General features: G+C 51.2%; 7 protein-coding genes across 7 annotated transcripts; 3 read left to right on the top strand and 4 right to left on the bottom strand.

Annotated features, from left to right (window-relative positions):
• Positions 1 to 580: 580 nt before the first annotated feature.
• Positions 581 to 2,237, bottom strand: M431DRAFT_84821 (hypothetical protein; the record flags this gene model as incomplete). The annotated part of the gene is made up of 3 exons (XM_024923476.1): positions 581 to 1,180; positions 1,266 to 1,558; positions 1,643 to 2,237. Coding segments are annotated over 3 exons (1,488 nt in total), but the record flags the coding sequence as incomplete, so codon positions are not given.
• Positions 2,238 to 5,187: 2,950 nt separating this feature from the next.
• M431DRAFT_494901 (hypothetical protein) lies at positions 5,188 to 6,849 on the top strand (the record flags this gene model as incomplete). Its single annotated transcript, XM_024917298.1, has 3 exons — positions 5,188 to 6,009; positions 6,070 to 6,455; positions 6,513 to 6,849. 3 exons carry the CDS (start codon positions 5,188 to 5,190, stop codon positions 6,847 to 6,849), a joined length of 1,545 nt encoding a protein of 514 aa, XP_024774353.1.
• A 1,074-nt stretch (positions 6,850 to 7,923) lies between these two features.
• On the bottom strand, positions 7,924 to 9,123 carry M431DRAFT_86132 (hypothetical protein; the record flags this gene model as incomplete). Its single annotated transcript, XM_024923641.1, has 2 exons — positions 7,924 to 8,684; positions 8,757 to 9,123. 2 exons carry the CDS (start codon positions 9,121 to 9,123, stop codon positions 7,924 to 7,926), a joined length of 1,128 nt encoding a protein of 375 aa, XP_024774352.1.
• Positions 9,124 to 11,137: 2,014 nt separating this feature from the next.
• Positions 11,138 to 13,169, top strand: M431DRAFT_85728 (hypothetical protein; the record flags this gene model as incomplete). The annotated part of the gene is given in 7 exon segments (XM_024923591.1): positions 11,138 to 11,242; positions 11,295 to 11,587; positions 11,600 to 11,616; positions 11,649 to 12,261; positions 12,316 to 12,574; positions 12,647 to 12,927; positions 12,980 to 13,169. The coding sequence occupies 7 exon segments, from the start codon at positions 11,138 to 11,140 to the stop codon at positions 13,167 to 13,169; spliced, it is 1,758 nt and encodes a 585-aa protein (XP_024774351.1).
• Positions 13,170 to 13,730: 561 nt separating this feature from the next.
• M431DRAFT_494898 (hypothetical protein) lies at positions 13,731 to 14,387 on the top strand (the record flags this gene model as incomplete). The annotated part of the gene is made up of 3 exons (XM_024917297.1): positions 13,731 to 13,840; positions 14,053 to 14,215; positions 14,292 to 14,387. The coding sequence occupies 3 exons, from the start codon at positions 13,731 to 13,733 to the stop codon at positions 14,385 to 14,387; spliced, it is 369 nt and encodes a 122-aa protein (XP_024774350.1).
• A 747-nt stretch (positions 14,388 to 15,134) lies between these two features.
• On the bottom strand, positions 15,135 to 17,989 carry M431DRAFT_5321 (hypothetical protein; the record flags this gene model as incomplete). The annotated part of the gene is made up of 4 exons (XM_024920848.1): positions 15,135 to 16,163; positions 16,227 to 16,496; positions 16,557 to 17,315; positions 17,378 to 17,989. 4 exons carry the CDS (start codon positions 17,987 to 17,989, stop codon positions 15,135 to 15,137), a joined length of 2,670 nt encoding a protein of 889 aa, XP_024774349.1.
• A 664-nt stretch (positions 17,990 to 18,653) lies between these two features.
• M431DRAFT_16611 (hypothetical protein) lies at positions 18,654 to 21,097 on the bottom strand. The gene is made up of 2 exons (XM_024913007.1): positions 20,946 to 21,097; positions 18,654 to 20,892 (listed from the first exon to the last, which is right to left on the bottom strand). Exons 1-2 carry the CDS (start codon positions 21,031 to 21,033, stop codon positions 18,875 to 18,877), a joined length of 2,106 nt encoding a protein of 701 aa, XP_024774348.1. The 5' UTR covers positions 21,034 to 21,097; the 3' UTR covers positions 18,654 to 18,874.
• Positions 21,098 to 21,691: the final 594 nt, after the last annotated feature.

Genomic DNA, 21,691 nt, shown 5'->3' with positions numbered 1-21,691 from the left:
TAACTTTGGCCCGACGGGAGGTACCTCCCAGATACGTCAGTCAGTCGCATGCACGAGAGGTACCCTGCGTCAGGTCAGGTCAGGTCGAGCCATGGAGAATCATCCACTGAAAATAGGCCACCGGCTACGGCCTGATATCGGCAGTGCAACATCCATTGCCAGAGCGTCCAATGAAAACACCACCGCTTCCCTATCGCGATATCACGTCAATCCCAGACAGCGCACGCATCTGCGCCCCTGGAGCCGGTTGGCCAGCCAATGTCCGTATTGCTGGCATATGCATCTAGCAGTGGATCGGCGGGTCACGGCAGCACCAGAGATAGGTTGATAGGGCCAGAGGCCAACCACAGATGCATCCGCGCATGCAGAGTCGTTAGGCATCTGAGCATCCCAAGTTTTTGCTCCAGATGCTGCCTGCGCTCCATCTTGACGATGGTCCAATGGGAGGAATGAATCTGACGGCGATGCAGATAAGTGTACAGTAGAGTATATTTATATATAGTAATACTATCACAGATGACTGCGATAGGCAAAGTACAATGAATTGGATGGATACACATTTAGACCAATGCATCAAATCTTATGGAGCCACTTCCACGCCGTGCTCATGCTCGTATGCCTCCGCTATCCTCTTGCCGACAGACTCTCCGCTCCAATACGCCCCAGTTGCCGTCCCCAGTGCGACAAACGGCGCCGTGTGCTCGCCTGCTAACCACAGCCCTTGCTCCGGCAAACCCTGTCTCATCGTCTTGATGTCCTCATCGCCGTTTGCCAGGCCGACCTGGAAATTGCAGTAGCTGCCGTGTCCCGCCAGCTCGTCGCGCACCCAATTAGTTGAGAGACAGCAGACTGGCTGGCAGTCTGGCGACTCTTCAGAGTACTGCGGCAGCCGGGAATAATATGGCTTGAAGAAGTCCAGGAGGAAGGCGTCTTTCTTATCCGTGCCGTCCAGCTCGGCCACCTTGGCAGTCAGGTAATCGGACTGCTCACCGTAAATGTAGAAGAGGAGCGTGGGGTGAGCAGCTTCAGGCGCAATGCTGGCCAGCTCAACCACCTCCTGATTCCACCCTCGAGGGTTCTCAGCATGATAGCTGGGAGCGATCCACTGGGCAAAGCCCTGGACTCTGCGACCATCGCCTTCGGCCGGCAGCCAGAATGCCTTGGGAAAGCTAATGTAGACCTGCAGGTTCGAGATTAGCATCTCCGTGAAGCAGTCCTCATTCGTCGATCCAGGCACAGGCACAGGACAGGCACGGGCAACTAACCTTCTCAAGACTTCCGTAGCCGATGGAGCCAATGGCCTTTGTGAGCATTGACGGCAGGGGAGGGTCGAATGCGGTGAGATTTCGTTTCAGCCACCCCAGGGGGCATGTGACGACGACCTCGTCAAACGCCAAGGTTTGGCCGCCCTTGAGCTGGACTCGGACTTGATCATCTTGCTCTGTCCTGTAGGAGATCTTGTCGGCGACTGATTCGAATTGGATTGTGGCATGTGAAAGCGCTGGCCGTGCGACCTCTTGCAGGATCTTTTCGTATGTGCCGGCGCAAAACAGGTTCTCTGAGAGTCATGCCACGCGATAACATCAGTTTCCTTTCCTTCTTGGCTGCTCTCTGAAACAACACGAAACTCAGGCCAACTTACCGCCCTCGATGCACTCCTCCAGCCAGAAGAACTTCAAGCTCTGTCGACCAACTGCGCTGCCGACGAAAGTACCCCACATCTCAGACATCTGCAGCACCGTCTCTCTCTTCTTCTGGAAGTTGTCCTCGGATTCGGGAATCTTTTCCACCACCTTTTCTTTGAAAAAGTCCAACAGACTTATACTATCATCGATGTCTGCAGATGACTTGTTGGAATGTATAAAGGCATCTTGGATGATATCCCACACTAGAGTGGCATATTTTTCTCCTTCCTGCACCGGCAATAAGCTACCCTCCTCGTTAAAGACGTAAGACGTCAGATCCCAAGTTCCAACGGCCGTTCCCGTTTGCTTTGCCAGGTCCAGCATGGGGTTATCGTCAGTGCCGTGTATCCAATTAGGTCCCATATCAACCAAGTGACCGTTGCCAAGTCTCTCCTGGTAGAGCCTGCCGCCGATGCGATCACGGCCCTCGATGATGGTCACTTGGAATCCATTTTGCAACAGTATATCCGCACACCGGAGGCCAGCCAGTCCTGCGCCAATGATACCCACGTGTGGTTTTGAACCCGGGACGCCTTTTCTACGCTGTTGCAAGTTGTGTGAGTAGCAGTTTTCAGTGTTTAGTCATTTGAAAAGAGTCCAGTGATTCAGTGCATGGTGATGTGTTTTTGGCAATGGGAGTCAGCTGGATGACACCAAAGGCTGTGTAAAGTGGCTTATATGCGTGCGGCAAAATAGACCATGGGCTGTACATGTAAAAGGCATAGGTGGAAAATAGCTTATACCTGCTTGAAACTCTCCATGGCTACGGCTTTCTTCAGCGAATGGTCCGATGCCAGCTGGACGAGGCTGTGGATTCGTGAAGACCAGAGATCCTGGTATATTCTGGATGAAGCTTGTTTCGAGAGGCTAGCTGGGTACATTGCATAAGCGTCCATCTTGAAAAGTACCAAAGTAAGGTCTCCAGGTAGATATCGGCAGGCGTATGATGAATATTGTCCAGTCACTTGACTTTGAGGTTCCCAATAGAGTGGATGCGTTGGTGAGATTGAAGCAAAGGGCCCAAATTGGCTAACAGTCAGGAATGTATGAGACGATAAGAGACAACCGAAATGATATAAGAGAGAAAATGAACAGGGGCAAGCCAAAGCAAAACAAGACAAAATCCGGCCCCTAACAGTAAGGACAATCTAATATGCGAGATAATAAGGCCAAGTTGCCGCTTCAGATGCAGATAAGATGAAAAGAGCGCTATTGGTCGATCACGAGGCCGGCCTCGAATCCAGGCCACGAGGCGCCAGCAGGTCCGGTGACTGGAGGTGGCCAAAATACCGAGCACGGCGCTTGCCATAGCGCATCCCTCAGTAAAAAGCGACCTACATATTAATGAATCCATGACGAGTGTACGTGTAATTGCTGTGTGCAAGTAAAGAATAAACATGGAAGACACAAAGCCATCCGGTGATCGCAATAGTCACTGGACTATTACAACTTCATCCATTCCTACCTAGAGACACAAAACACGAGAAGAAGAAAAGACTCGAGTCAACGTACATGTACCAAGACGCAAGCTGCAGCTGCTCAGGATCCGAAGCATTAAATGTACCTCTGAAGTACCTCTAATCCTTGATGAGTTATCGCGTGTTATCGTCTGACTGAGACTTGAGTCCGTAAGCCGTAATGCAAGTGTTGCAGATTCAACGCATCCAACGAGATGAAGCTGGAAAAAAAGTCGTCGCCGGGTTCCGAATAATTTGGTCCATCGCAAAGGAAGAAGTGGATTCCACGGCTACTGTTTGGCCGGATTAGCACCAAACAGGCTGGTTTCCATTTCCAGGGTCCATTCAGCCCTCTCTGGTATAGCGGCAGAATTGCCTGGCCTAATTATGGCTTCAATGTTTTTCAACTGTGCATGGGATGCCCGAGCTGATATCTCTTTTAAATTTACCTATAGCGAGATAAAACGTAGTCGTCTTATTCTAGTGTAAGATATGGATTGTCATGACTGTTGTTTGGTGAAATCGAGACGGTCATCACTCAAGATGAGAAGGCAAGTGTAGATGTAAGCTCGTAGCAACGCATATCTAGCAATAGAATAACAAATTGAAAAAAATATTCCGTCTTGAGAATTATCGCTATTGCTGCATCATCTGATAAATTACACTCTCCAGATCATTTACTCTGTACAATAACTACCAGTGTAGCGGTATAGCAAGGTGCTTACGGTATGTACAGGGAAGCCCACAGATTCATCGTCCCACTGCATTTCACATGCCCCAGGCACAGATTTGTGAGATCAAGCCCCCCCACAATCTACAAAAAGCCCCCTAGCCAATCACAGGCCCGCCATTTCGGTCATCGTATGACAATGGTCCCGCTGTGTGATCTCTGCCGAGGCTGGAGGTCGGTCTGCCAAGGCGCTTTTATTTTCTCTAATATTCGCTACTCTATCTACATTTCTCTAGTAACTGCTACTAGCCATTACTATATAATGGTGGATATCTTAGAATTTGATGTCGAGCACAGGGCGATGGATGCCCCTCATTCCGGGGTAATGACAGATAACATACTATCTAACTCACCACGAAAATACACAGGAGTTGTCAGTCCATCACAAGTATTCCGTAAACGTAACATAAAGAAGCCGGTCTAATAGAACCCTGGAAAGTGTATTACAGTAGCCTACAAACATGACGAGACCAACCGGTGCTTATGCCGTAATACTGTCCGGGTGTAAGATGTCTGTATCTGGCAAGCTTCCCACAGGCAACAATGAATCTGCTACAGCTGAAGCACCCAGCCATAGAGGGAGGCAGTATTGATCCTTCGCACACCGAGGATGGAGTTGGCTGAATCAAATGAAAAGGCACCGAGAAGAGCCATCTTGCATTAGCCAATCTCTCTCCAGACTGCATCCCCCAAAGCTGACTGGAAGAACAAGGGTGAGATCACAGCTGAAGTCTAAACCCTAAAAGTCCCCGAATGATCCGCCCCAGGCTCCCTTGGAGGCAGAATGTAGGCATCCAGCACTGCCAGCAGTCACCGCAGACAAATCACGTTGAATACATGCCAAACACCAGAATACAGTCCTAGAAATGCTCGTGTCCTTGTCTACATGTATCCAAACACTGCCAATAGATCCATCGCTGCCACGGCCGAATTACCAAGTACGGGGTGCCACTAGCAACTCAAAAATGGCACTACCGTCTCCGACCAATCACACGCCGCTTATTTCTCCCCAAATATGGTACCCGCCCCCAGCTCTGCCGAGGCTCGCGGCTGGATGCATTTGGAGTTTGGAGTAAGCCGGCCAGCATCAGGACCGAGACCCCAGCTTTAAAGCAACGTCGTCCTCAGGAATGCAATTGAGGCTGGCTTCCGTTTTAAGCTTCTCGCCCGAATACGATTTCTACTTCTTTTCCTTCTCCTTCTCTCCCTCGTGTCTCTGAAGCTCTTCAACTCCTGAGTCTCTTCGTCGTCTTCTTCTTCTCCTCCTCCCTCTACTTCCATCTACCTTCTTCTCTCCCTTATTAATTCGCCCACAATGGCTCCCCCGGCAAAGACCTTCACCCGCGAAGAGGTTCGCAACCACACCTCCGAAGACTCCCTGTGGTGCATCATCGACAGCACCGTCTACGACCTGACCGAGTTCGTCGACGCCCACCCCGGCGGCGAGAGCGTGCTCAAGCAGATCGCCGGCCAAGACGCCACCTCTGCCTTCTACAACCTCCACCGCCACGAGGTGCTCTCTCGCTACGCCGACCTCGCCATCGGCACCGTCCAGGGCGAGAAGCCCGAGGTCATCACGCCGCAGCCCGGCGACCTCAGCCCCGTCCCCTACGCCGAGCCGCTGTGGTTGACCCCCCACTTCAAGAGCCCCTACTTCAAGGACTCGCACCGCAAGCTGCGCCATGCCGTCCGCGTCTTCACCGAGGAGGTCATCAAGCCCGAGGCCCTGGACTGCGAGGCCACCGGCCGCACCATCAGCCAGGAGGTCATTGACAAGATGAGCCAGGCCGGCATCCTGCACATGCGCCTCGGCCCCGGCAAGCACCTCCACGGCGTCAATATGCTCAACAATGTCGTCAAGGGCGAGGAGTTTGACTACTTCCACGACCTGGTCGCCTGCCAGGAGATGTGCCGCCCCATGATGCGAGGCTTCCAGGACGGAAACATGGCCGGCATGACCATTGGCCTGACCGCCGTGCTCAACTTTGCCAAGGACGAGGCCTGGAAGAAGAAGATTGCCGACGAGGTCTTTAGCGGCAAGAAGAAGCTCTGCCTGGCCATCACCGAGGCCTTTGCCGGCTCTGACGTTGCCGGTCTCCGCACCACCGCTGAGAAGACGCCCGATGGCAAGCACTATGTAAGTTGCTTCTTCTTCATGAAAAGCATAAACGTTTCTAACTGATGTGTTTCTTCATAGATTGTCAACGGCACCAAGAAGTGGATCACCAACGGCGTCTTCTGCGACTACTTCGTCGTCGGTGTCCGCACCGGCAAGGCCCTCAGCGTGCTGCTGATTGAGCGCGGCCCCGGCGTCGAGACCAAGCCCATCAAGACGTCCTACTCCCCCGCCGCCGGCACCGCCTACATCACCTTTGACAACGTCAAGGTGCCCGTCGAGAACCTCCTCGGCGAGGAGAACAAGGGCATCCACGTCATCCTCAGCAACTTCAACCACGAGCGCTGGGTCATGGCCTGCGGCTCCCTCGCCGCGCAGCGCTTCATCATCGAGGAGTGCCTGAAGTGGTCCAACCAGCGCATCGTCTTTGGCAAGCGTCTCATTGACCAGCCCGTCATTCGTCAGAAGTAAGCAATCAAAACTCGTAAATACCAAAGCAAAGCCATCTAACAATCTCTCTCTAGGCTCGCCAAGATGATCGCCCTCGTCGAGTCCAACCAGTCCTGGCTCGAGACCATCACCTACCAAATGTGCAACATGCCCTACAAGCAGCAGGCCCAGCACCTCGCCGGCCCCATCGGCCTGCTCAAGATGAGCATCACCCGCGGCGCCCACGAGATCGCCGACGAGGCCGTCCAGATCTGGGGCGGCCGCGGCCTGACCCAGTCCGGCATGGGCAAGTACATTGAGCACTTCAACCGCACCTACAAGTTCGACGCCATCCTGGGCGGTGCTGAGGAGATTCTCGGCGACTTGGGTGTCAGGCAGGCTATGCGCAACTTCCCCAAGGCTATGCTGTAAAACACGTGTGTTTTGAAGAAGAAAGGGGAAATGTATTGATGCTTTTTGTATAAGATATTTCTTGTTTATGAGGGTTTCATGCTATGGGGCTAGCTATATTGTACGGCGTTATTTTGATTCATGCCTTTCAGGAGACACACTCCAGCCATACAAGTCTTACAGTTAGACATATAAGATAGGCACTTACATATATAGATTGAACGTATCATAAACATCACGTTCACCTATCAAACAAAAGCATTGATCAATTCCAATTGCCATAATTCAGCCAAACAACCAGCACGATGCCCCAAACAAAACGCCCCCTTAACGCTACTAAAAAACTTCATCCACATCCCCATATCCACAATCCAAAAGCTTACCCGTTTCTAAGCGGCTTACAAAAGCAGCATAATATCGCGCAATCGGAAAATCCATCCCAGCGAACTCAAATCCGTTATCGAAGAAAAAAAAGAGCCTTTGATATCGTATCGTATTCGTCTGCATTGCTATATCGATAGATGTACATAGGTAAACCCACCCCAGACCAGCCGAAAACCAACACCTCCCATCCGCCCTCCCTCCCTTTCCAATCAAATCGCCGTTCTTCTGTTTTAACATGAAAAGGGAACAAAAGATACAAAGCAAAGCAAAGCAAAGAAACGCTGCCCCGCCACTTCTCTCCAGATGCAGAATGAACCTCTTCAAATAAAAAAAGGGGGGAAAGCAAATTAAACAGAAAATCGATGAAAAAATTGACGAATAAATAGGAACAGAGATAAGGGGCCTGGACCCCAGAATCCCATATGAGAGTGGTGCTGCTACAAAATTCCGGTTGGAAATCAGACTTTGTTCTATACCTACAATTTGGCCAAAAGGGTGGAATAAAAGGGGGTAAGGGTCCGAAAGAAGGGTATATCTGACCCCATGATACTTTGCTCATTGTTTCGTAAATCCCATTTCCATAAACATATGAAAAGCAGAGAAGAGGAGAAAATGAAACCATCCGTAGATGAAACCATCCGTAGATGAAACCATCCTCTTCTGGAAATAATCCGCCTGATGCATAACCCGCGTTTGTCCGATGGGCCTCAATCAAGGCTGCTCCTGCAGTGCCCGTTTTATCTCTAGAGCTTGGTTCTTCTTCTTGTTCAACTCCCTCATAACATACTCGTACGTAAGCATTGTTACCGTTGCAGCGGGAACGGCTCGCATCATGTTTGTACCCATGCCAGCATAAAACGCCCTCCATCCTTCCTCGTGGAGGATGGTCCGGAATGTCATGACGACGCCTCTATACTTGGGTCCGGTCACGGGTGGCTTGGCTCCGGGCGCTGCCATATCCACCAGGAAGGTCTCGCCCGCAACTGGTCGTCTCTGGGTTTGTAGCCTGGTTCGAATGACCTCATGCGGATACGTCGCACTGCTGGCAAGGATTTTCGATAGAATGGAAGCAGAAAGAATACCTGCCCAATGCGCCTTTTCCCCTTCCTGCACTTCGCCCATGCCTTGCCCGGTGAACGTTGTCTTCAAGAATTCGTACGTAGGGAACTGAACAGCAACATGAGTCAAGCCGAGAAGAGCTGGGGTGAGGCCGGAATAAAAGGAAGAAAGGCCTTCCGAGGTGTACATCTTCCTCGCCGCATCAATGGTTGATCTGTAGTGCCACTCGTGGAGAATTGGCCTTGCCGTCGGGGTATTGCCGGGGCGAGCAAACGCGTGGTGATGGCCTCTAGCTGTGTTCGGATTGCTTTGCGACATGAGACGGGTCTTGATGACCCAGATAGGGTTCGTGACAATGGTGCTGCTGGCGCCGGCAATTATGGAGGACCAAAAGCTTACGATATGAGGGTTTTCTGTTCATCAATGGAGAGTCAGTCGGGCAAGGCTCAATGGCAGGAACAAAGTATGACAGTCTACCCACGCACCATTATACTGATGTAGAAATGTCTTGCTCTTGTTATAGACGGTAAACCACACTGCCCAGGTAGGGAGATATCCGAGCACAATCGGCCCCAAGCCTCGGTACAGCCCCCGAATACCCTCCTCACGCAGGATGACCTTAGCTGTCCCTACCAGCCCATTGTACAACTTGGGGTGGCCGACATGCCGGCCCTTATCCACCAAGGTGAAGCCGCCTTGAGCCTGCAGCTTCGTCTTGATAACATCGAGAGGGCAAGTCACGACGCCGGACGTGAAGCCGCCAATGGCGCCTGACAAGGCATTGAACTGGGAGTCGGAGGCGGAGAGTGTCCATCGGTGCAGCGGGGAGAGACCCCCTGCTATGGCTGACATTGGAGAATCGGCAAGACGATAGGGTGATGACGCATGATCTGCAGAGGAGGGCTGAGCTTGTTCGGGGGACTGGTCGTGAGACATAGCACCCTCGGCGAAAAGAAGAAGAAAGAAGAAGTCTAAGGTTGCAGGTTGTCGGAGCGGTGATTGTAGGTTCGCTGGCTGTTTAAGGAGGCTAGAAGTTGGCGCCGATGGCTATGAGGTCTCGTGTTGAGGATTGTTGGTGGTGATGATACAAAAACCGGCTGTTTGTTCCGGCGTTGCTGCGTCTTCCGAGAGATTGTCCCAAGCGCAGCGGATGACGTCGAGCACGCCGCTCTGCGGCTCTACCAGTGAATATAGAGAAAGAAGAAGTATTAATCGTTCTCTCTCCAACCCTGCTCCTAATATGTGTGATATTCTCGATTCTGGGATCCGTTCGGTCCAGGAAAGTCCGGGTACTGCGGGGAATGCTCCCACGCGCAGTATCCGTCCTTGCCTAGCGAACGCCGCCGGCCATTGACTTGTGCAGCGAGTAGAAAGAGTCGCCCAGAGCGGCCGAGGCTGTGGGATGAATCGCACTGGTCGGGATGTGTAGAGGACGTGCGGACAGCCGCTCGGGAGGGACGAGGTCGAAGGTGGGAGGAGAGACGAGAGTGGGAAAAGAAGAAGAAGAAGAAGAAGAGAGGGCGAGAATTGGTGGAGTGGGAAGAAGATAGCCGGGCAGGCAATCGGCGCTGTCCACTGACTGCAGAGCGCCGAAGCGGTTGAGATTTTGGGGCCTGCAGTGGGGACTGGCCCCTCCAAGCGCAGTAAGGACGGTTACCGTACAGGGCGCATGCGCTGGGGCTGGGCGTGTGCCGACTTATTCCATCGCCGGGAGTGATTTGATGGCAATGGCTTTGGCTACCGTGCTGTAAAGTATTGTGCACGAGTGCGCCACCGATTGTGATGAGGTCAAGTATTGATGTGTTAATAAGTTTGATTCCTTTCAAGACCAACAACGGATCACATCAATGTTTTGGTTGACGAAATACAGGGGACAGAAAATAAAAGTCGCTACGTCAGAGACAAATGACGCAAGGCGAGCCAGGGACAAGACGCCGAATAAATGCGAGGTACATGTACAGGTACGTAGCAGGCTAGTATCGATCCCGATACCGAGCACGCATTGTCCATTTATACGCAAATTCTCAATCCATCCATTCAATCATACAGCAATATCGTGACAGTGCAGGTAACAGTGGATTTGACCTCGCTCCCGGCCCATCATCACTTTCCGACCTTCACATGCTGCTCGGTCATGCAGTGCAGCTGCACCGTCATCACATGCTGGCCTATGGCAAGACAACGGCATTGTCCTGCATCTTCCGTGCAGCAGTCAAAAACTTCTAACCGGGTGACATAAGCCATAGAATCCAATCCAACCATACCTAACCTAAACCATAACTCGACGAAAAGCTCCCGGGACAAAATCAGGAAAATCAGCGAGTCGGGTCATCTGATCTGGATCGCTAGATGTCCGTACATGGCGGGGAAACCAGTCGAGGAATTCTTGATTTCATCCTCCAAGGTGTGGCCGCATTGCTTAATGGAGAGCATGTTCTCGGTCGGCCGGGATTGATCGGACTTCGTCTTCACCGGAGTCAATGTATGTATCAACGACAGCGCCGGCCTGCCTTCATACTTCTTGGTGACCATGATTCTCTGAAGAGAGTCAACAAAGTCTAGCGATGCCACGTATTTTACTTATCTGAGGTTGGTATTTTGGTTTCTGGATCTGGATCTGTCCAATATATGCCAAAATACATGTACCAGGCAAGGCAGATGCGAGGCCCATCACTCTTGCCCACTACTGATCATGGCACATGCTGGAAGGAAAGTGATAGTGATACACATGGATAGAAAAAGGTCTGAGAAGAAGGCCATCTGGTGCTATTTCCAACCCATTCAATTTGTTTTCCTTTCTTCACCACCAGGATTCTTCAACTTATCACTATCTGTACGAGTAAATAGAGCCTCGTCTCAAAGCAAAATGGACACACCGGTTCATTTAGAATGCCAACTCAGTTGCACCAACTTCCAAACTTGCAACAAAGTCGGAGCATTTCCGTGTACCCGCGGCTGTGCCTTGGTGGCTGTCAGCGACTCCAACCCTGACTCCTCGCGTGTACTGCTAACAGCATGTAAAGTATTGCAGTGTCATGTGCGAAGACGCTCACTGGCCAGAGCACAAGAAGGACTGCGAAGCCCTGTTGGTCAAAGACGGATGGCATCCTGGGTATGAGACTGAGGGCCGCAAGAATTCATTCGTGGATTGGACCACGGTCGATCCTGCTCCTCCGCCTCTTCCTCTGATGGAGGACAAAAGGCTTCTCTGGGGCGGCACACTAGCGGCTGACGTTCTCAACGTGGAAAACAACGAGGCCCTGGATGCCGACGATGAATATTTGTCTTTACTTTTTACTGGCAAGGCAACCGTAGAGTAACAGTTGAGGTGGGTGGTTGTTGATGGTACGATGGCTAATGACTCAATGCACACATAGATTCCGGTGACTTGCGCCATCTTTTTCGGACAATAGCTAGACTACCGCCCCGGTCCCATTGGTTCGTGGATGTCACGATCAACACTGAGAGGATTGCTTTCCTTTCACGAAACGTGATAGTGGGTTTGTGCGCTCTTGACGCCACACAGTCGGCGCAAGGCCACGACCAAGCAGATATGTCTAGGACCATTGATACCATTATACATGTCTGGTATTCAGCTTTTTTGACTCGAGACATTGTGCAATATCTGGAAGAAAAGATTCAGCCCTTGTTGGAGCAAGTTCGTCACCACTTGGACGGCAAAGCTCTCGATACCGTTCTCGACCACACGTGGGAATTTTCTGGAGGCAGCTATCTTCGTCTGTCCCTCCCAGTAGTACGCTGGAACTATGTCATTAACTCATTAAAAACCCCCCCTAAGCTCCGCTATCACGTCGCAAAGGCCCGAATGCAACATGTCACTCTGGATCCATACAGACACGAAGCCCGAGAATATCATTATTCCAAGATGACGGGCTCTCCGCATTTGCGCATGGTATATCAGAGGTTCCTTGAAGACGGGATGCTTTTGCCTTTTGGGCATTCACGCCTTGATTTTGTCTACCCAAATGGGTCAATCTCCCCCTCCCCTTCCTTTCCGCCTCTCCTTATACTAACACTCAAAAGCGCCCTGTTTCCAGAGATTCTCAAGTACAGATATGCTGAGAGTGGTAGTCCTCTTGCTGCATGGGGCGTCTTGGACGTGAACAAGATGCCGTGGGCTGCCGAAAACGATTTGTACGGGAAGCTTTACTGCTTTCTTAGGGGCGTGATTGGGAATTTCCTTCAATGGCTAGGGCCAAACGACATCGGGCTGTCGTTTTTCAATGTTGCCATTCGAGCGCTTCCTCGTCACCTGGATAGGAGAAAGTATGATCGAATAGAGGTTAGCTAATCGCTCTTCAAAGGTAATTGCGTTGAGCTACTACTAAATTCCAAGTACTTCCTGGCTACACAGGTGTCGAATGTGTGCGGCAGAGAAGAATTGAGCATTCGAGACACGTTTCAACTCTTCTCTGGGCACCTGATGGACCCAGCAGATAATCCTCATGCCACTCTAATGACGTGGTTCGTCAACGCAGCAAAGGAGCCGAAAGATGCCCGAGGCAATGCACAAAGTCTGTTTACCACCTTTCAACTCCAGTTATTATACAATAATTTCGATACAAAAGCCACAACCACCCACCAGCTTTTCACTCTGGTGAACGTGCCTAGACTTATTGACAAATACTTTATTGAGTTGAGTTACCCTCCGCATCACATAGAGCGGCTCTATCTGACATCGTAGCAGGTATATGAATACACGTGAATTTGAGCAGATTGCTCGCGAGTCTGGGATGGAGATGAAGTCGGAGAATACCGTTGTGGACAAGTGGCCCGCGAGGCCCAAAAATAACACAATGAGTGACCATTGCCTATACTTGAGCTCCCCACATCCACTTATAGAGCGTTGCGTTGAATGGCGGAAGAGAAGATCTTGACAACCACGAGGGGCTTGGAGTTAGTTAGATGAATTAGTTGGATCGGGTGTTGCAGGGGATGGCAGTGCAGTGAGGGGATTCCATTGATACTCCCAATACTGCCTTATTATGAGAGTACAAGATGGGTAGTATGAATGCCAATATCTCTACTACATGTTATCATTGTCCATTTGCCACAAAGAGTTTTCCGATTGCATCAAGAGAGTCAGTGTATCCATGGCTACATAATGTACATGTGTCTACAGCAGACTTACATGCAGCCAATGATCTCGCGGCTATAACACATCAATCAGGAAAACGGAACGAAACGGAAAACCATCCCGCCTATTCTACAGTTCCATCTCCGTTCATTACGGCCCTCCCCCCAAAAAACACACCCAAAAACCCCCACCACCAAAAAAACGGCCGTTTTCTTCCCCACGTGACATCCCGAGCTCTCCCAACTTTTGCAAGGGCCCGCCGAATCATCCCATTTCGCGCATAATCTGAGCATTCGAACATCGAACCCAGCGAAACGTCTTGTTCCCTCCCTTCGCAGCAGCAGCAACAGCCGCCTCGACAATGGTTTCCCTCGCTCCTTTCGTCCTGAAGAGGCCTTGGTTGGTCAAGGCGCTGACGCCCGCGGCCAATTGGTACGCTGGCGCTTCGGGATACCGCCAGCTCGGTCTGAGGTACGAATAGCCGAATTTAAATGCTCGCCTTTTTTTTTTTTGTTGGAGGGATGCACCCAATGAGCTTGGGAATGAGAAGGATACAGCAAGAAAAAAGAAAAATAGAGGGGAGATTATCATGATATGGAAAGCTGGTGGAGGAACTGCATGAACGTTGCGCAAAATGGAATGGAGAGAGTCACCCAAATGCTAACGCAAATTGCCCACCGCAGATACGACGACCTCCTCGAGGAAGAGAACGAAGCCGTGCAAATCGCCCTCAAGCGCCTCTCCGCAAAGGAGTCCTACGAGCGCGTCTACCGCATCCGCCGCTCTGTCCAGTGCAGCTACACCCACAAGCTGCTCCCCAAGGACCAGTGGACCAAGCCCGAGGAGGTACGGCAACCCTCTTCGAACATTTATTTACAGCCTCGAACGAAAATTGGACTGACATTGTAATGCTTTTTCTTAGGATGTCCCTTACCTGCGCAACATCCTCGCCCAGGTCGAGGCCGAGCTCGCTGAGAAGGACGCCCTGGATTCCATGACCGTCATCAAGAAGCACTAAAGAAATACGAAGAAAATTACTGAACGAAATGGCACGTTATTGGTTCGGAAGGAGCAGGATCAAGCAGCGGCGGCGAAAGTGATGGGTTGTTTAGAGATCTACGCAGGTCTCTTTGTATTAAAATAAAAATGTATAGACATGGTCTAAACCTTGCCTCCCTTTGCTCATTATAAAACAAGCCCCCTCCCCTCCCCTTTTCCCACAGTGATATATATATATAGTATATGCATGTCATTACTCAAACTGGCTATGTGATATTGTACAGGAGTTGCAACGCAATTCTGGAAGCAGCAAAGAAAACGCTTCCACAAAAAAGACGCTTTTACCCTGGCCCAAAAGCTCTCACGTTAAAGAGTCCAGTCTCTCTCCCCAGTCCACCTTTTCGTCTTCTTTCAGTCTCGACAAAAATCATGGAAGAAATCCTGCCGAGACGCCGCAACGCCAAATCTGAGCCGCTAAACACCCGCCAACCCCTGCCACCTTTTCCATCCATTTTGTTTTCCCTTCCTGCTCGAGCTGGTCTTTTTTTCTTGCCCCCTTTTGTCGCCCACGGTCTTGCCAAGATAAATAGCTCCAACCTGGGATGCAATAGTAAGTGGTTTCCATATATCGATACATCGTGTAGTTCTGTACACATCATGTACAAACAAATCTTCCAATAAAAGCCTCCTAGTGCACACCAGCCACCGGCAATGAAATCCATTATATGTCGTAGTGGTATAAACGGATGCCCAGCCAGGTGCTGGCTTATATACGCTGATAAAACAAGAGATATGCGACCTTGTTATCTTTGATGCTGTCCTTGACTTGCTTCTCCTTGACAGCTCCATTAGCTCCACCGTTGACAACACTGCTCCATCGCTTGCCACCATTAGTTGGCGCAGTGACTTGCTTCCAACCGTCTTCATCGCCAGTGTCGTCGTCGTTCATGGCTCCGAATCGGTTGCTGCTAACATTCGAGGCGGCATCCTTGCGTACCTCCTTGGCATCTTCCTCGGACCCAGTTTCGGCAACGTCTTCGGGCCGGATGCGCCGAATGACAGTGTCATCCAGCCGAATCCACTCGCGACCATCCTGTCGCCTCACGTCTACGGTGTAGTGGCCGCCGCTAGCATTCTTTCCGTGGTGATACACCACGCTGATGAGCTTGTATCTGGGCATTGAAGCATCGTCGAGGTTCTGGCGTTTCTGTCTCGACAAAGCCTCGCGGGGGATTTCAAGCTCCAAAGGATACCCAATCTTCTTCCAGATCTTGACAGTTCCATGACCTTCAGCATCAAACTGGAATCGTTTGAGGTGTAGGATCAGGACTGGCGGTAGGGTTTCAATAAAGACTTGTTTCGTGGCCGTAACATCCTTCCCACGAGGGGAGTTGAAGTCTCCTTGAAGACGCTCTGGACGAGTCAGTCCACGTAGGGCATCAACAACATTTCTGACATCAGGAGATCCAATGTCCAGCTGAAGAGGCTGATAGCGTTCGGTAGTGATGGAATCCTTCAGCCCTGGCACGCGAAACTCAGATCTCAAAAGGCCACCAAAGATCTTGGTGATAGGGGTTGATGTGTTGTGGCCCGATAAGCGAGAGACGGCGGCGCGTTGCTTGCGGCCGACTTCAAGCCAATCGTCAGAAGCCGCAACAGATCCCCCGGTAGAAGCGTTAGATGAAGGCACTTCCTCGTGTCCAACTGGCAAATCCTTCATGACGTGGGTGCACTCATCGTCAAGTGACTGAAGCAGGAAGCCCAAGAACTCCTCTGCATCCTGTTGATGACCACGCTACAAAAACAATCATTAGCCACACATAGTTCAGAATAACCTGCAGGAAAGTTCATTACTTACTCGCATGCTGGCAAATCGGGAGAGCTGTCGGATAGCGTCGTAGACAAACTCAGGGGTAAAGGGCTCGCCGTAACGTTCGAGATCTTCGTTCTTCAGAATTCGATTGAGCTGATCAACGGACGCAGACGATTTGAGTACATTGTATTCCCTCATGAACATGATCAAGGCATCAATCAGAGGAGTCTCGCTCTTGAAGCTGTGAGCGGCCTTTTTGCCCACTTGGTCAAGCAAGTCGTAAAACGGCACACAAAACATGAGCACTTGCAGCACCTAAGAAGCGCATTAGCAGCAGATCCACTATGGTCTATATCAGGCCTAAAAGAAACTTACAGAGTTCATGTAACACATATTACCAGTGTTGATGAGTCCGCGCGGCTCAAGGAAATCGATCTTGTCATTGTTCTCGACTTGGTATGACTGAATTGCCTGAGCAAGAGAGCTGGCGTTTGATTTGGAAAAGGCTGACCCAGGAAAGTTATTTGCGGCGTCTGTTGAATCTCCATTGGCGACATCTCCACCAGCTGAACCATTCAATCCCGTCTGAGCTCGAGCCGATGGCTTGGCAAAGAGATTTGCCCAGCTGGTAGGTGCAGCCTTAACCACGGGGCTTGGAGGGTGGCTTGTGCCATTGGGTTGGACCTCAGGGGAGGCATCAGTCGCAGCCCCTTGATCTTCAGACTTGGCAGCATCTCCGTTGATCTTTTCCTGCTCCGCCATCACAGAAGCTTCAGAAGCGGATGGCTTAGGGCCATGCTTTGGTAGCACAGGGACCACAGGTGCAGCGGGTGCAGCTGGGCGAGTGCCAGATGCATCAGCTGTGGCGGAAGCTTTAGTCGCCCCTTCTTCCCCTACGGATTTGGAGGTTTCAGCATGATCAGAAGTCGAAGTAGACCCTCTCTCTTGCTTTTGGGCTGGCTCGCTTTGAGCAGATGCCGCAGGCTCCTGGTTGATTTGTTGTTCCACAGAGACATCAAACTGCCCTGTAGGCAGCGATACTGCCTTGTCCTCTGCACCCAAAAGCTTTCTCTGCCGTTTTGATCGCGGAGTCCTCACGGGAAATTCGACGTCGGGGCGTGACAGCCAGGGAAGCTATTTCACCAAAATTAGTAAGGCATCCAAGTCTTGGCCAGTATTGCTTCAATAAAACTCACCGGTGGGCGAAAAGGCTCGCGTGACTCGACAACAGGGGCAACGACAGGGGAAGGGGCAACAGGAGCAGGAGCAGGAGTTGTCTCTTGGACAGGCACCGGCACAGGGGCTGGCTGAACGACCGGAGGCGTCTGAGGAGTCGTGGGCGTGGGCGGAGGAAGCAGCTGTGACGAGTGTGTCGAGGACGGAGTATGGGGCAAGCCAGGGGCGGGAGCAAGCGGAGGCTGGTACGGCGTCATCGGATTAGGAGACGCTCGAGGGTAGCTCGGCGGGATGCTGACCCCAACCATGGGGGCGTATTGCTGCATGGGCGGCGGGGACCTGGTGTTGTAGTTCTGATAGGGCATGTATCCGGGAGCTGGAACGCCTCCAGTCTGATACTGATGCGGCGGCATGCCATAATACTGCTGGGGAGCATACGGCGCATAGTTGGAGTACATGTGGTTCATGTGCTGCGGATGTTGGTTCTGCAGCTGATGTTGGTGATAGGGATTCATGTACTGCTGCTGTCTCCGTCGAGGGCCCCCCATGTTTCCATTCAAATCCATGCCACCGTTGATGCCTCCGGCCGCGGCTTGTATGCCCTGCCCAGCCGGCAGATGGCGGTTACTCATCCTGCCGGCTTGGGAGATCGTACTGTTGCGGGTATCGCCCAGTGCTGCGACTCCCGCATCTACCTGCACTGCCGGAGGTTGGGGGGAGAGCAGTGTCAATCTCGCAGTTGTAGCCAACAGCTAGTAAGCGGTGCACGTTTGTGTTGTCGTGATGGCGAGCGTCGTTGGAGCTGCGCGACGCGGCTAAGAGTTGTTGCGCAACGAGGTAACGTGACTCGACGATAGTGACGATTGTCCTATCAGCGTTGGAGAGGGAAGAATTAAAGAGATAGTAGAAGAAGCGGTGTCTTCACGAGAAATCCAAGGTAAGGCCACAGTGGGCGCTCTGAATAGGGTGAGGCCGCAGCAGGCTGGTTGGGGGCAAGGAGTAGAAGTAAAAATGGGCTGTAGAAGCCGGCGGCGATATTTAGAAGCACCGTTGAGATGCGGCTGGCTTCTAGAGTCACTGTGGAGGCAGAATTGGTTGTGTGGCCATGGGTTGGTTTAGCGCGCTCAGATCGTCCCAGCATCCGTGCACTCCGCTGACTGGATCGACCCGAGGATTGTCCGGCAGCCTGGGATGCGATATACGGAGCATTACGGGGTTCGGCGATTTAGAGATGATATACGATAACTTAATATACAACTATAAAGGTAATTGATTATGTGTTGCGCATGGAAGTTAGCCGTTGATATGTACTTCAAGACAAGAGTTATCCATGTATTTGTGTCTACTTCTATTGAAAGTCAACACTCAATGCTCCGTATATAAAAGTATAACTCCAATTCAGTGTCCACCAAATCTCAACCCAAGCCGCCCTCAACCAAGATAACCAGACGCCAATGATTGCTCGCTCGCTCGATTCTTTGCTTCATATCTCCTGTCTCATAGCGCGTCGCCACGTTCTATTCGTCTCTAAATAGCCACATGCCTCCGGGTCGCATGGCTTCTCTATACCTCTCTGCAATTGTACGCTTCTCTCGCCTCAAAGCCTCCTCCTTATCTGCTGCCAATTCTTGTGTATCTGGAAAATCGGCATTCCAAAATCCGGGTGGAGACTGCATGCGAGAGAAGCGATGTCTATGTCTGCCGTATTTGTTGGCCAGCTCCTCGGCCTTGGCTTCAATCCACAACTCAGCTCTTTCATCTTTTGTCATGGATGCCAGTCGATAGGCAAATTCACCCAGATAGCCCTCCAGCAGTTTTTGCTCTTCCTGTCGCTGTTCTGCCGTCAGCGGTGGATTTGGCCGCTGTGATTCAGCCAATGCTCTAAAATGCTTCCCACAACAATGCATATCTGTACAGCCTCGTAGGGCTGCTCTGTCATCTTTATCTCTGACAACTTCCGAATAAGCAAAATCGTGCCCCTCATTTGATGAGGGGTTGACCTTGAAATCATCAAGCCGAAGTTCAGACAGGGGCTTATGACGGAGGCCAAAGGCGGATCCCCTACTTTTGAGCGGGGATTTACTTCGACCAGGCGCTTTCTTGAACGATTTCTTAGAAGGTGTCGTTACATCTGCACCCAAGTCTTGACGCTTCTTAGTGTGTCGCATTATCTTGTCAAAGGGTAGCTCTCGGGGTTGGGGGAAAAGAAGGTCAAGAGGCGTATCTTCAGCAGAAACACGCTCTAGTTGGCGAGCTTGGGGTGTTCGCGAGATCGTGGCCGCATTCTCAGGAGCTGAAGTATTCAGCAGCGTATCCAGCAGGCCTTTGGCAACCGAAGTCGGCGTAGGCAGGGCTTTCAAACTCTTCTCAACTGTTTGTTTCCCATAAGGAGTGCCATCTTCCGCTAAAACTGAAATTCCATGGGCCAATGTATCCTTCAAAGGAGTTTCCTCCGCATCAGCGGCCCACGTTGTAATTCTTTTATTGCCGCTTATTGGCGTGAGCACAGATGAGCCACGCGTATCCTTAGCCGACTGCTTCACTCCACCCAATCGTACATAACCGGGTCTTTGGGCTGTATTGGAAATTGGAGATGTTGGTTCGTTTGCATCTTCGACAGCCGAAATTTCTAGGTCTTTGCGTTTTCGAGGAGTAGTTATCCTCTGCGCGATATCGTCAAGGTCGATACTTTCCTGGATGTTGAACTGGTAGTGTTCGGAGGCAGCAATAGGACTAGAATCGTCCGGTTCTGCCTTGATTCTTGGGGCTGCCGCAGCTGTATATCCTCCATCTTCCACTCTTCTCCTCTTCACCTTTCTCTCGGACACTACTACTGGGAGGTCGGAAGATGGTTCTGGCTTAATGAAAACCGGATCCTGGTCTCGGCCGTTCTTTGGTAAAGGCGGCAGATCCTCAGACTCTGCCTCGTCAGGATCGCCTTGAGTAGATTGCAGTTGTGCATCATCTACATTGGCGTTGTGATCGCTATCCAAGGTTGCCAAGACAGTTGGCGGTGGCATATCAGAAGTCGGGTTCTCAAAAGCGAGACCTGTTCTATGTAGTGCATGAGGTTCGTCGTCTTCTTCCAGTTCTAGAATCCGTATACCGTGCTTCTCCTCAGCAGCCCTAGCTTGCCTTTCCAACTTCTTTGCGCGCGCCATCCACCAGTCACGCTCATCCTTCCTCTTTCGGAGAGCCTCTTTCGCCACCTTGAAATTGTTTGAGAGCGCATGGAATCTCATTTTGGACTTAAAAAGCTCAGCATTTTCAGGAGTAATGTTTGGAAGAGGTGTCTTTGTTGTTGAAGAGGTCGAAGCCGGGGGAGCGATCGCGATACTCGAAGTGGGGGCATGTCTGCCTGCTGAGGTTGCATTGTCGATTGAAGTGTTTAATTCTGTCGAAGGAGGACTCAAAGACAAAGTTGCTAGTTGAGCTCGCAGGTTCCTGTTTTCGTTCTCAAGTGCTTCGATATTGGCCAGCTTGCTCTTCAATGTTTCGTTGATCGCGGCGTAGTTCGCGGTCCTCCGGCCGAGCTCTTTTTCACGTTAGTACGACGTAGCTACCGGTATAAGTAGCGCTGCGACGTACCATCTTGGATCTCACGGTCTATTGTTTCCCAAACATGATTGAGAGCTTCGTGCACAGCTGGCCGGCCCTTCTCCGACCAGTTGTCCATTTCGAGGAATTCGCAATTGGGTCGTGTTGTGCTGGGGCCGTGAAGCCAGCTGCTATTGTTGACGCTAATAAACAAGACCGTGAAGCTCCCGCGGCTCAAACCGCGCCACAACAACGGGGGAAAACGCCAGGCCACGTGACCTTTATTAAGGCTGCCTGGAAGAATGGCTGGACACGTGCCCCACGAGTTAAATGGAGATGATGCTTTACACTGATATCTTGGAGTCTCCGTCGTAAAGTATACTGCTTTTGTGACTCGATTGGAATGTTTATGCTTCAGTCTAGTGAGAAATCCCTAAGCGATTCGTCACTTCAATTGAGAGCTGCCAATGAGAAAGCAAGCATTTTTGTGCTGCAGCAGCATCTTGTATAAATACGTAGGGCTAGACTTTAGAATACTAGAAACCAAGTTGCTCGCATCTCCCAAACCCTGTTCCAGTCCATTAGCATCCTGTTCACTGTCACTTATAGTAGAAATACAGAAGCACAGAAAATATGGATTTGACACCATGTCAGGCTCTGTCCATCGTCTGCCACTGAAGCTTAATTGGTGCTTCTCCAGCTTCGGCATTCGCATTCCACACACAGCGAAAGCCGGCTCAACATTTTTCCGCCGATTGGCAAGGGCCTCCCACGCTCGCCTGTGCTTAGCGGGCCAC

The sequence above is a fragment of the Trichoderma harzianum genome (assembly GCF_003025095.1).
Source record: "Trichoderma harzianum CBS 226.95 unplaced genomic scaffold M431scaffold_6, whole genome shotgun sequence".
NCBI lineage: Eukaryota > Fungi > Ascomycota > Sordariomycetes > Hypocreales > Hypocreaceae > Trichoderma > Trichoderma harzianum.
Note: the sequence above shows the minus strand (reverse complement) of the source record. Positions and strands in the feature narration are given on the sequence as shown.

Bases quoted from the DNA above. Each gene is read 5' to 3' on its own strand.
- M431DRAFT_16611 (XM_024913007.1), bottom strand. From the start codon at position 21,033: ATGGACAACTGGTCGGAGAAGGGCCGGCCAGCTGTGCACGAAGCTCTC. The intron at 20,893-20,945 runs GTACGTCGCAGC...AACGTGAAAAAG, and splicing joins AGACCGTGAGATCCAAGATG to AGCTCGGCCGGAGGACCGCG.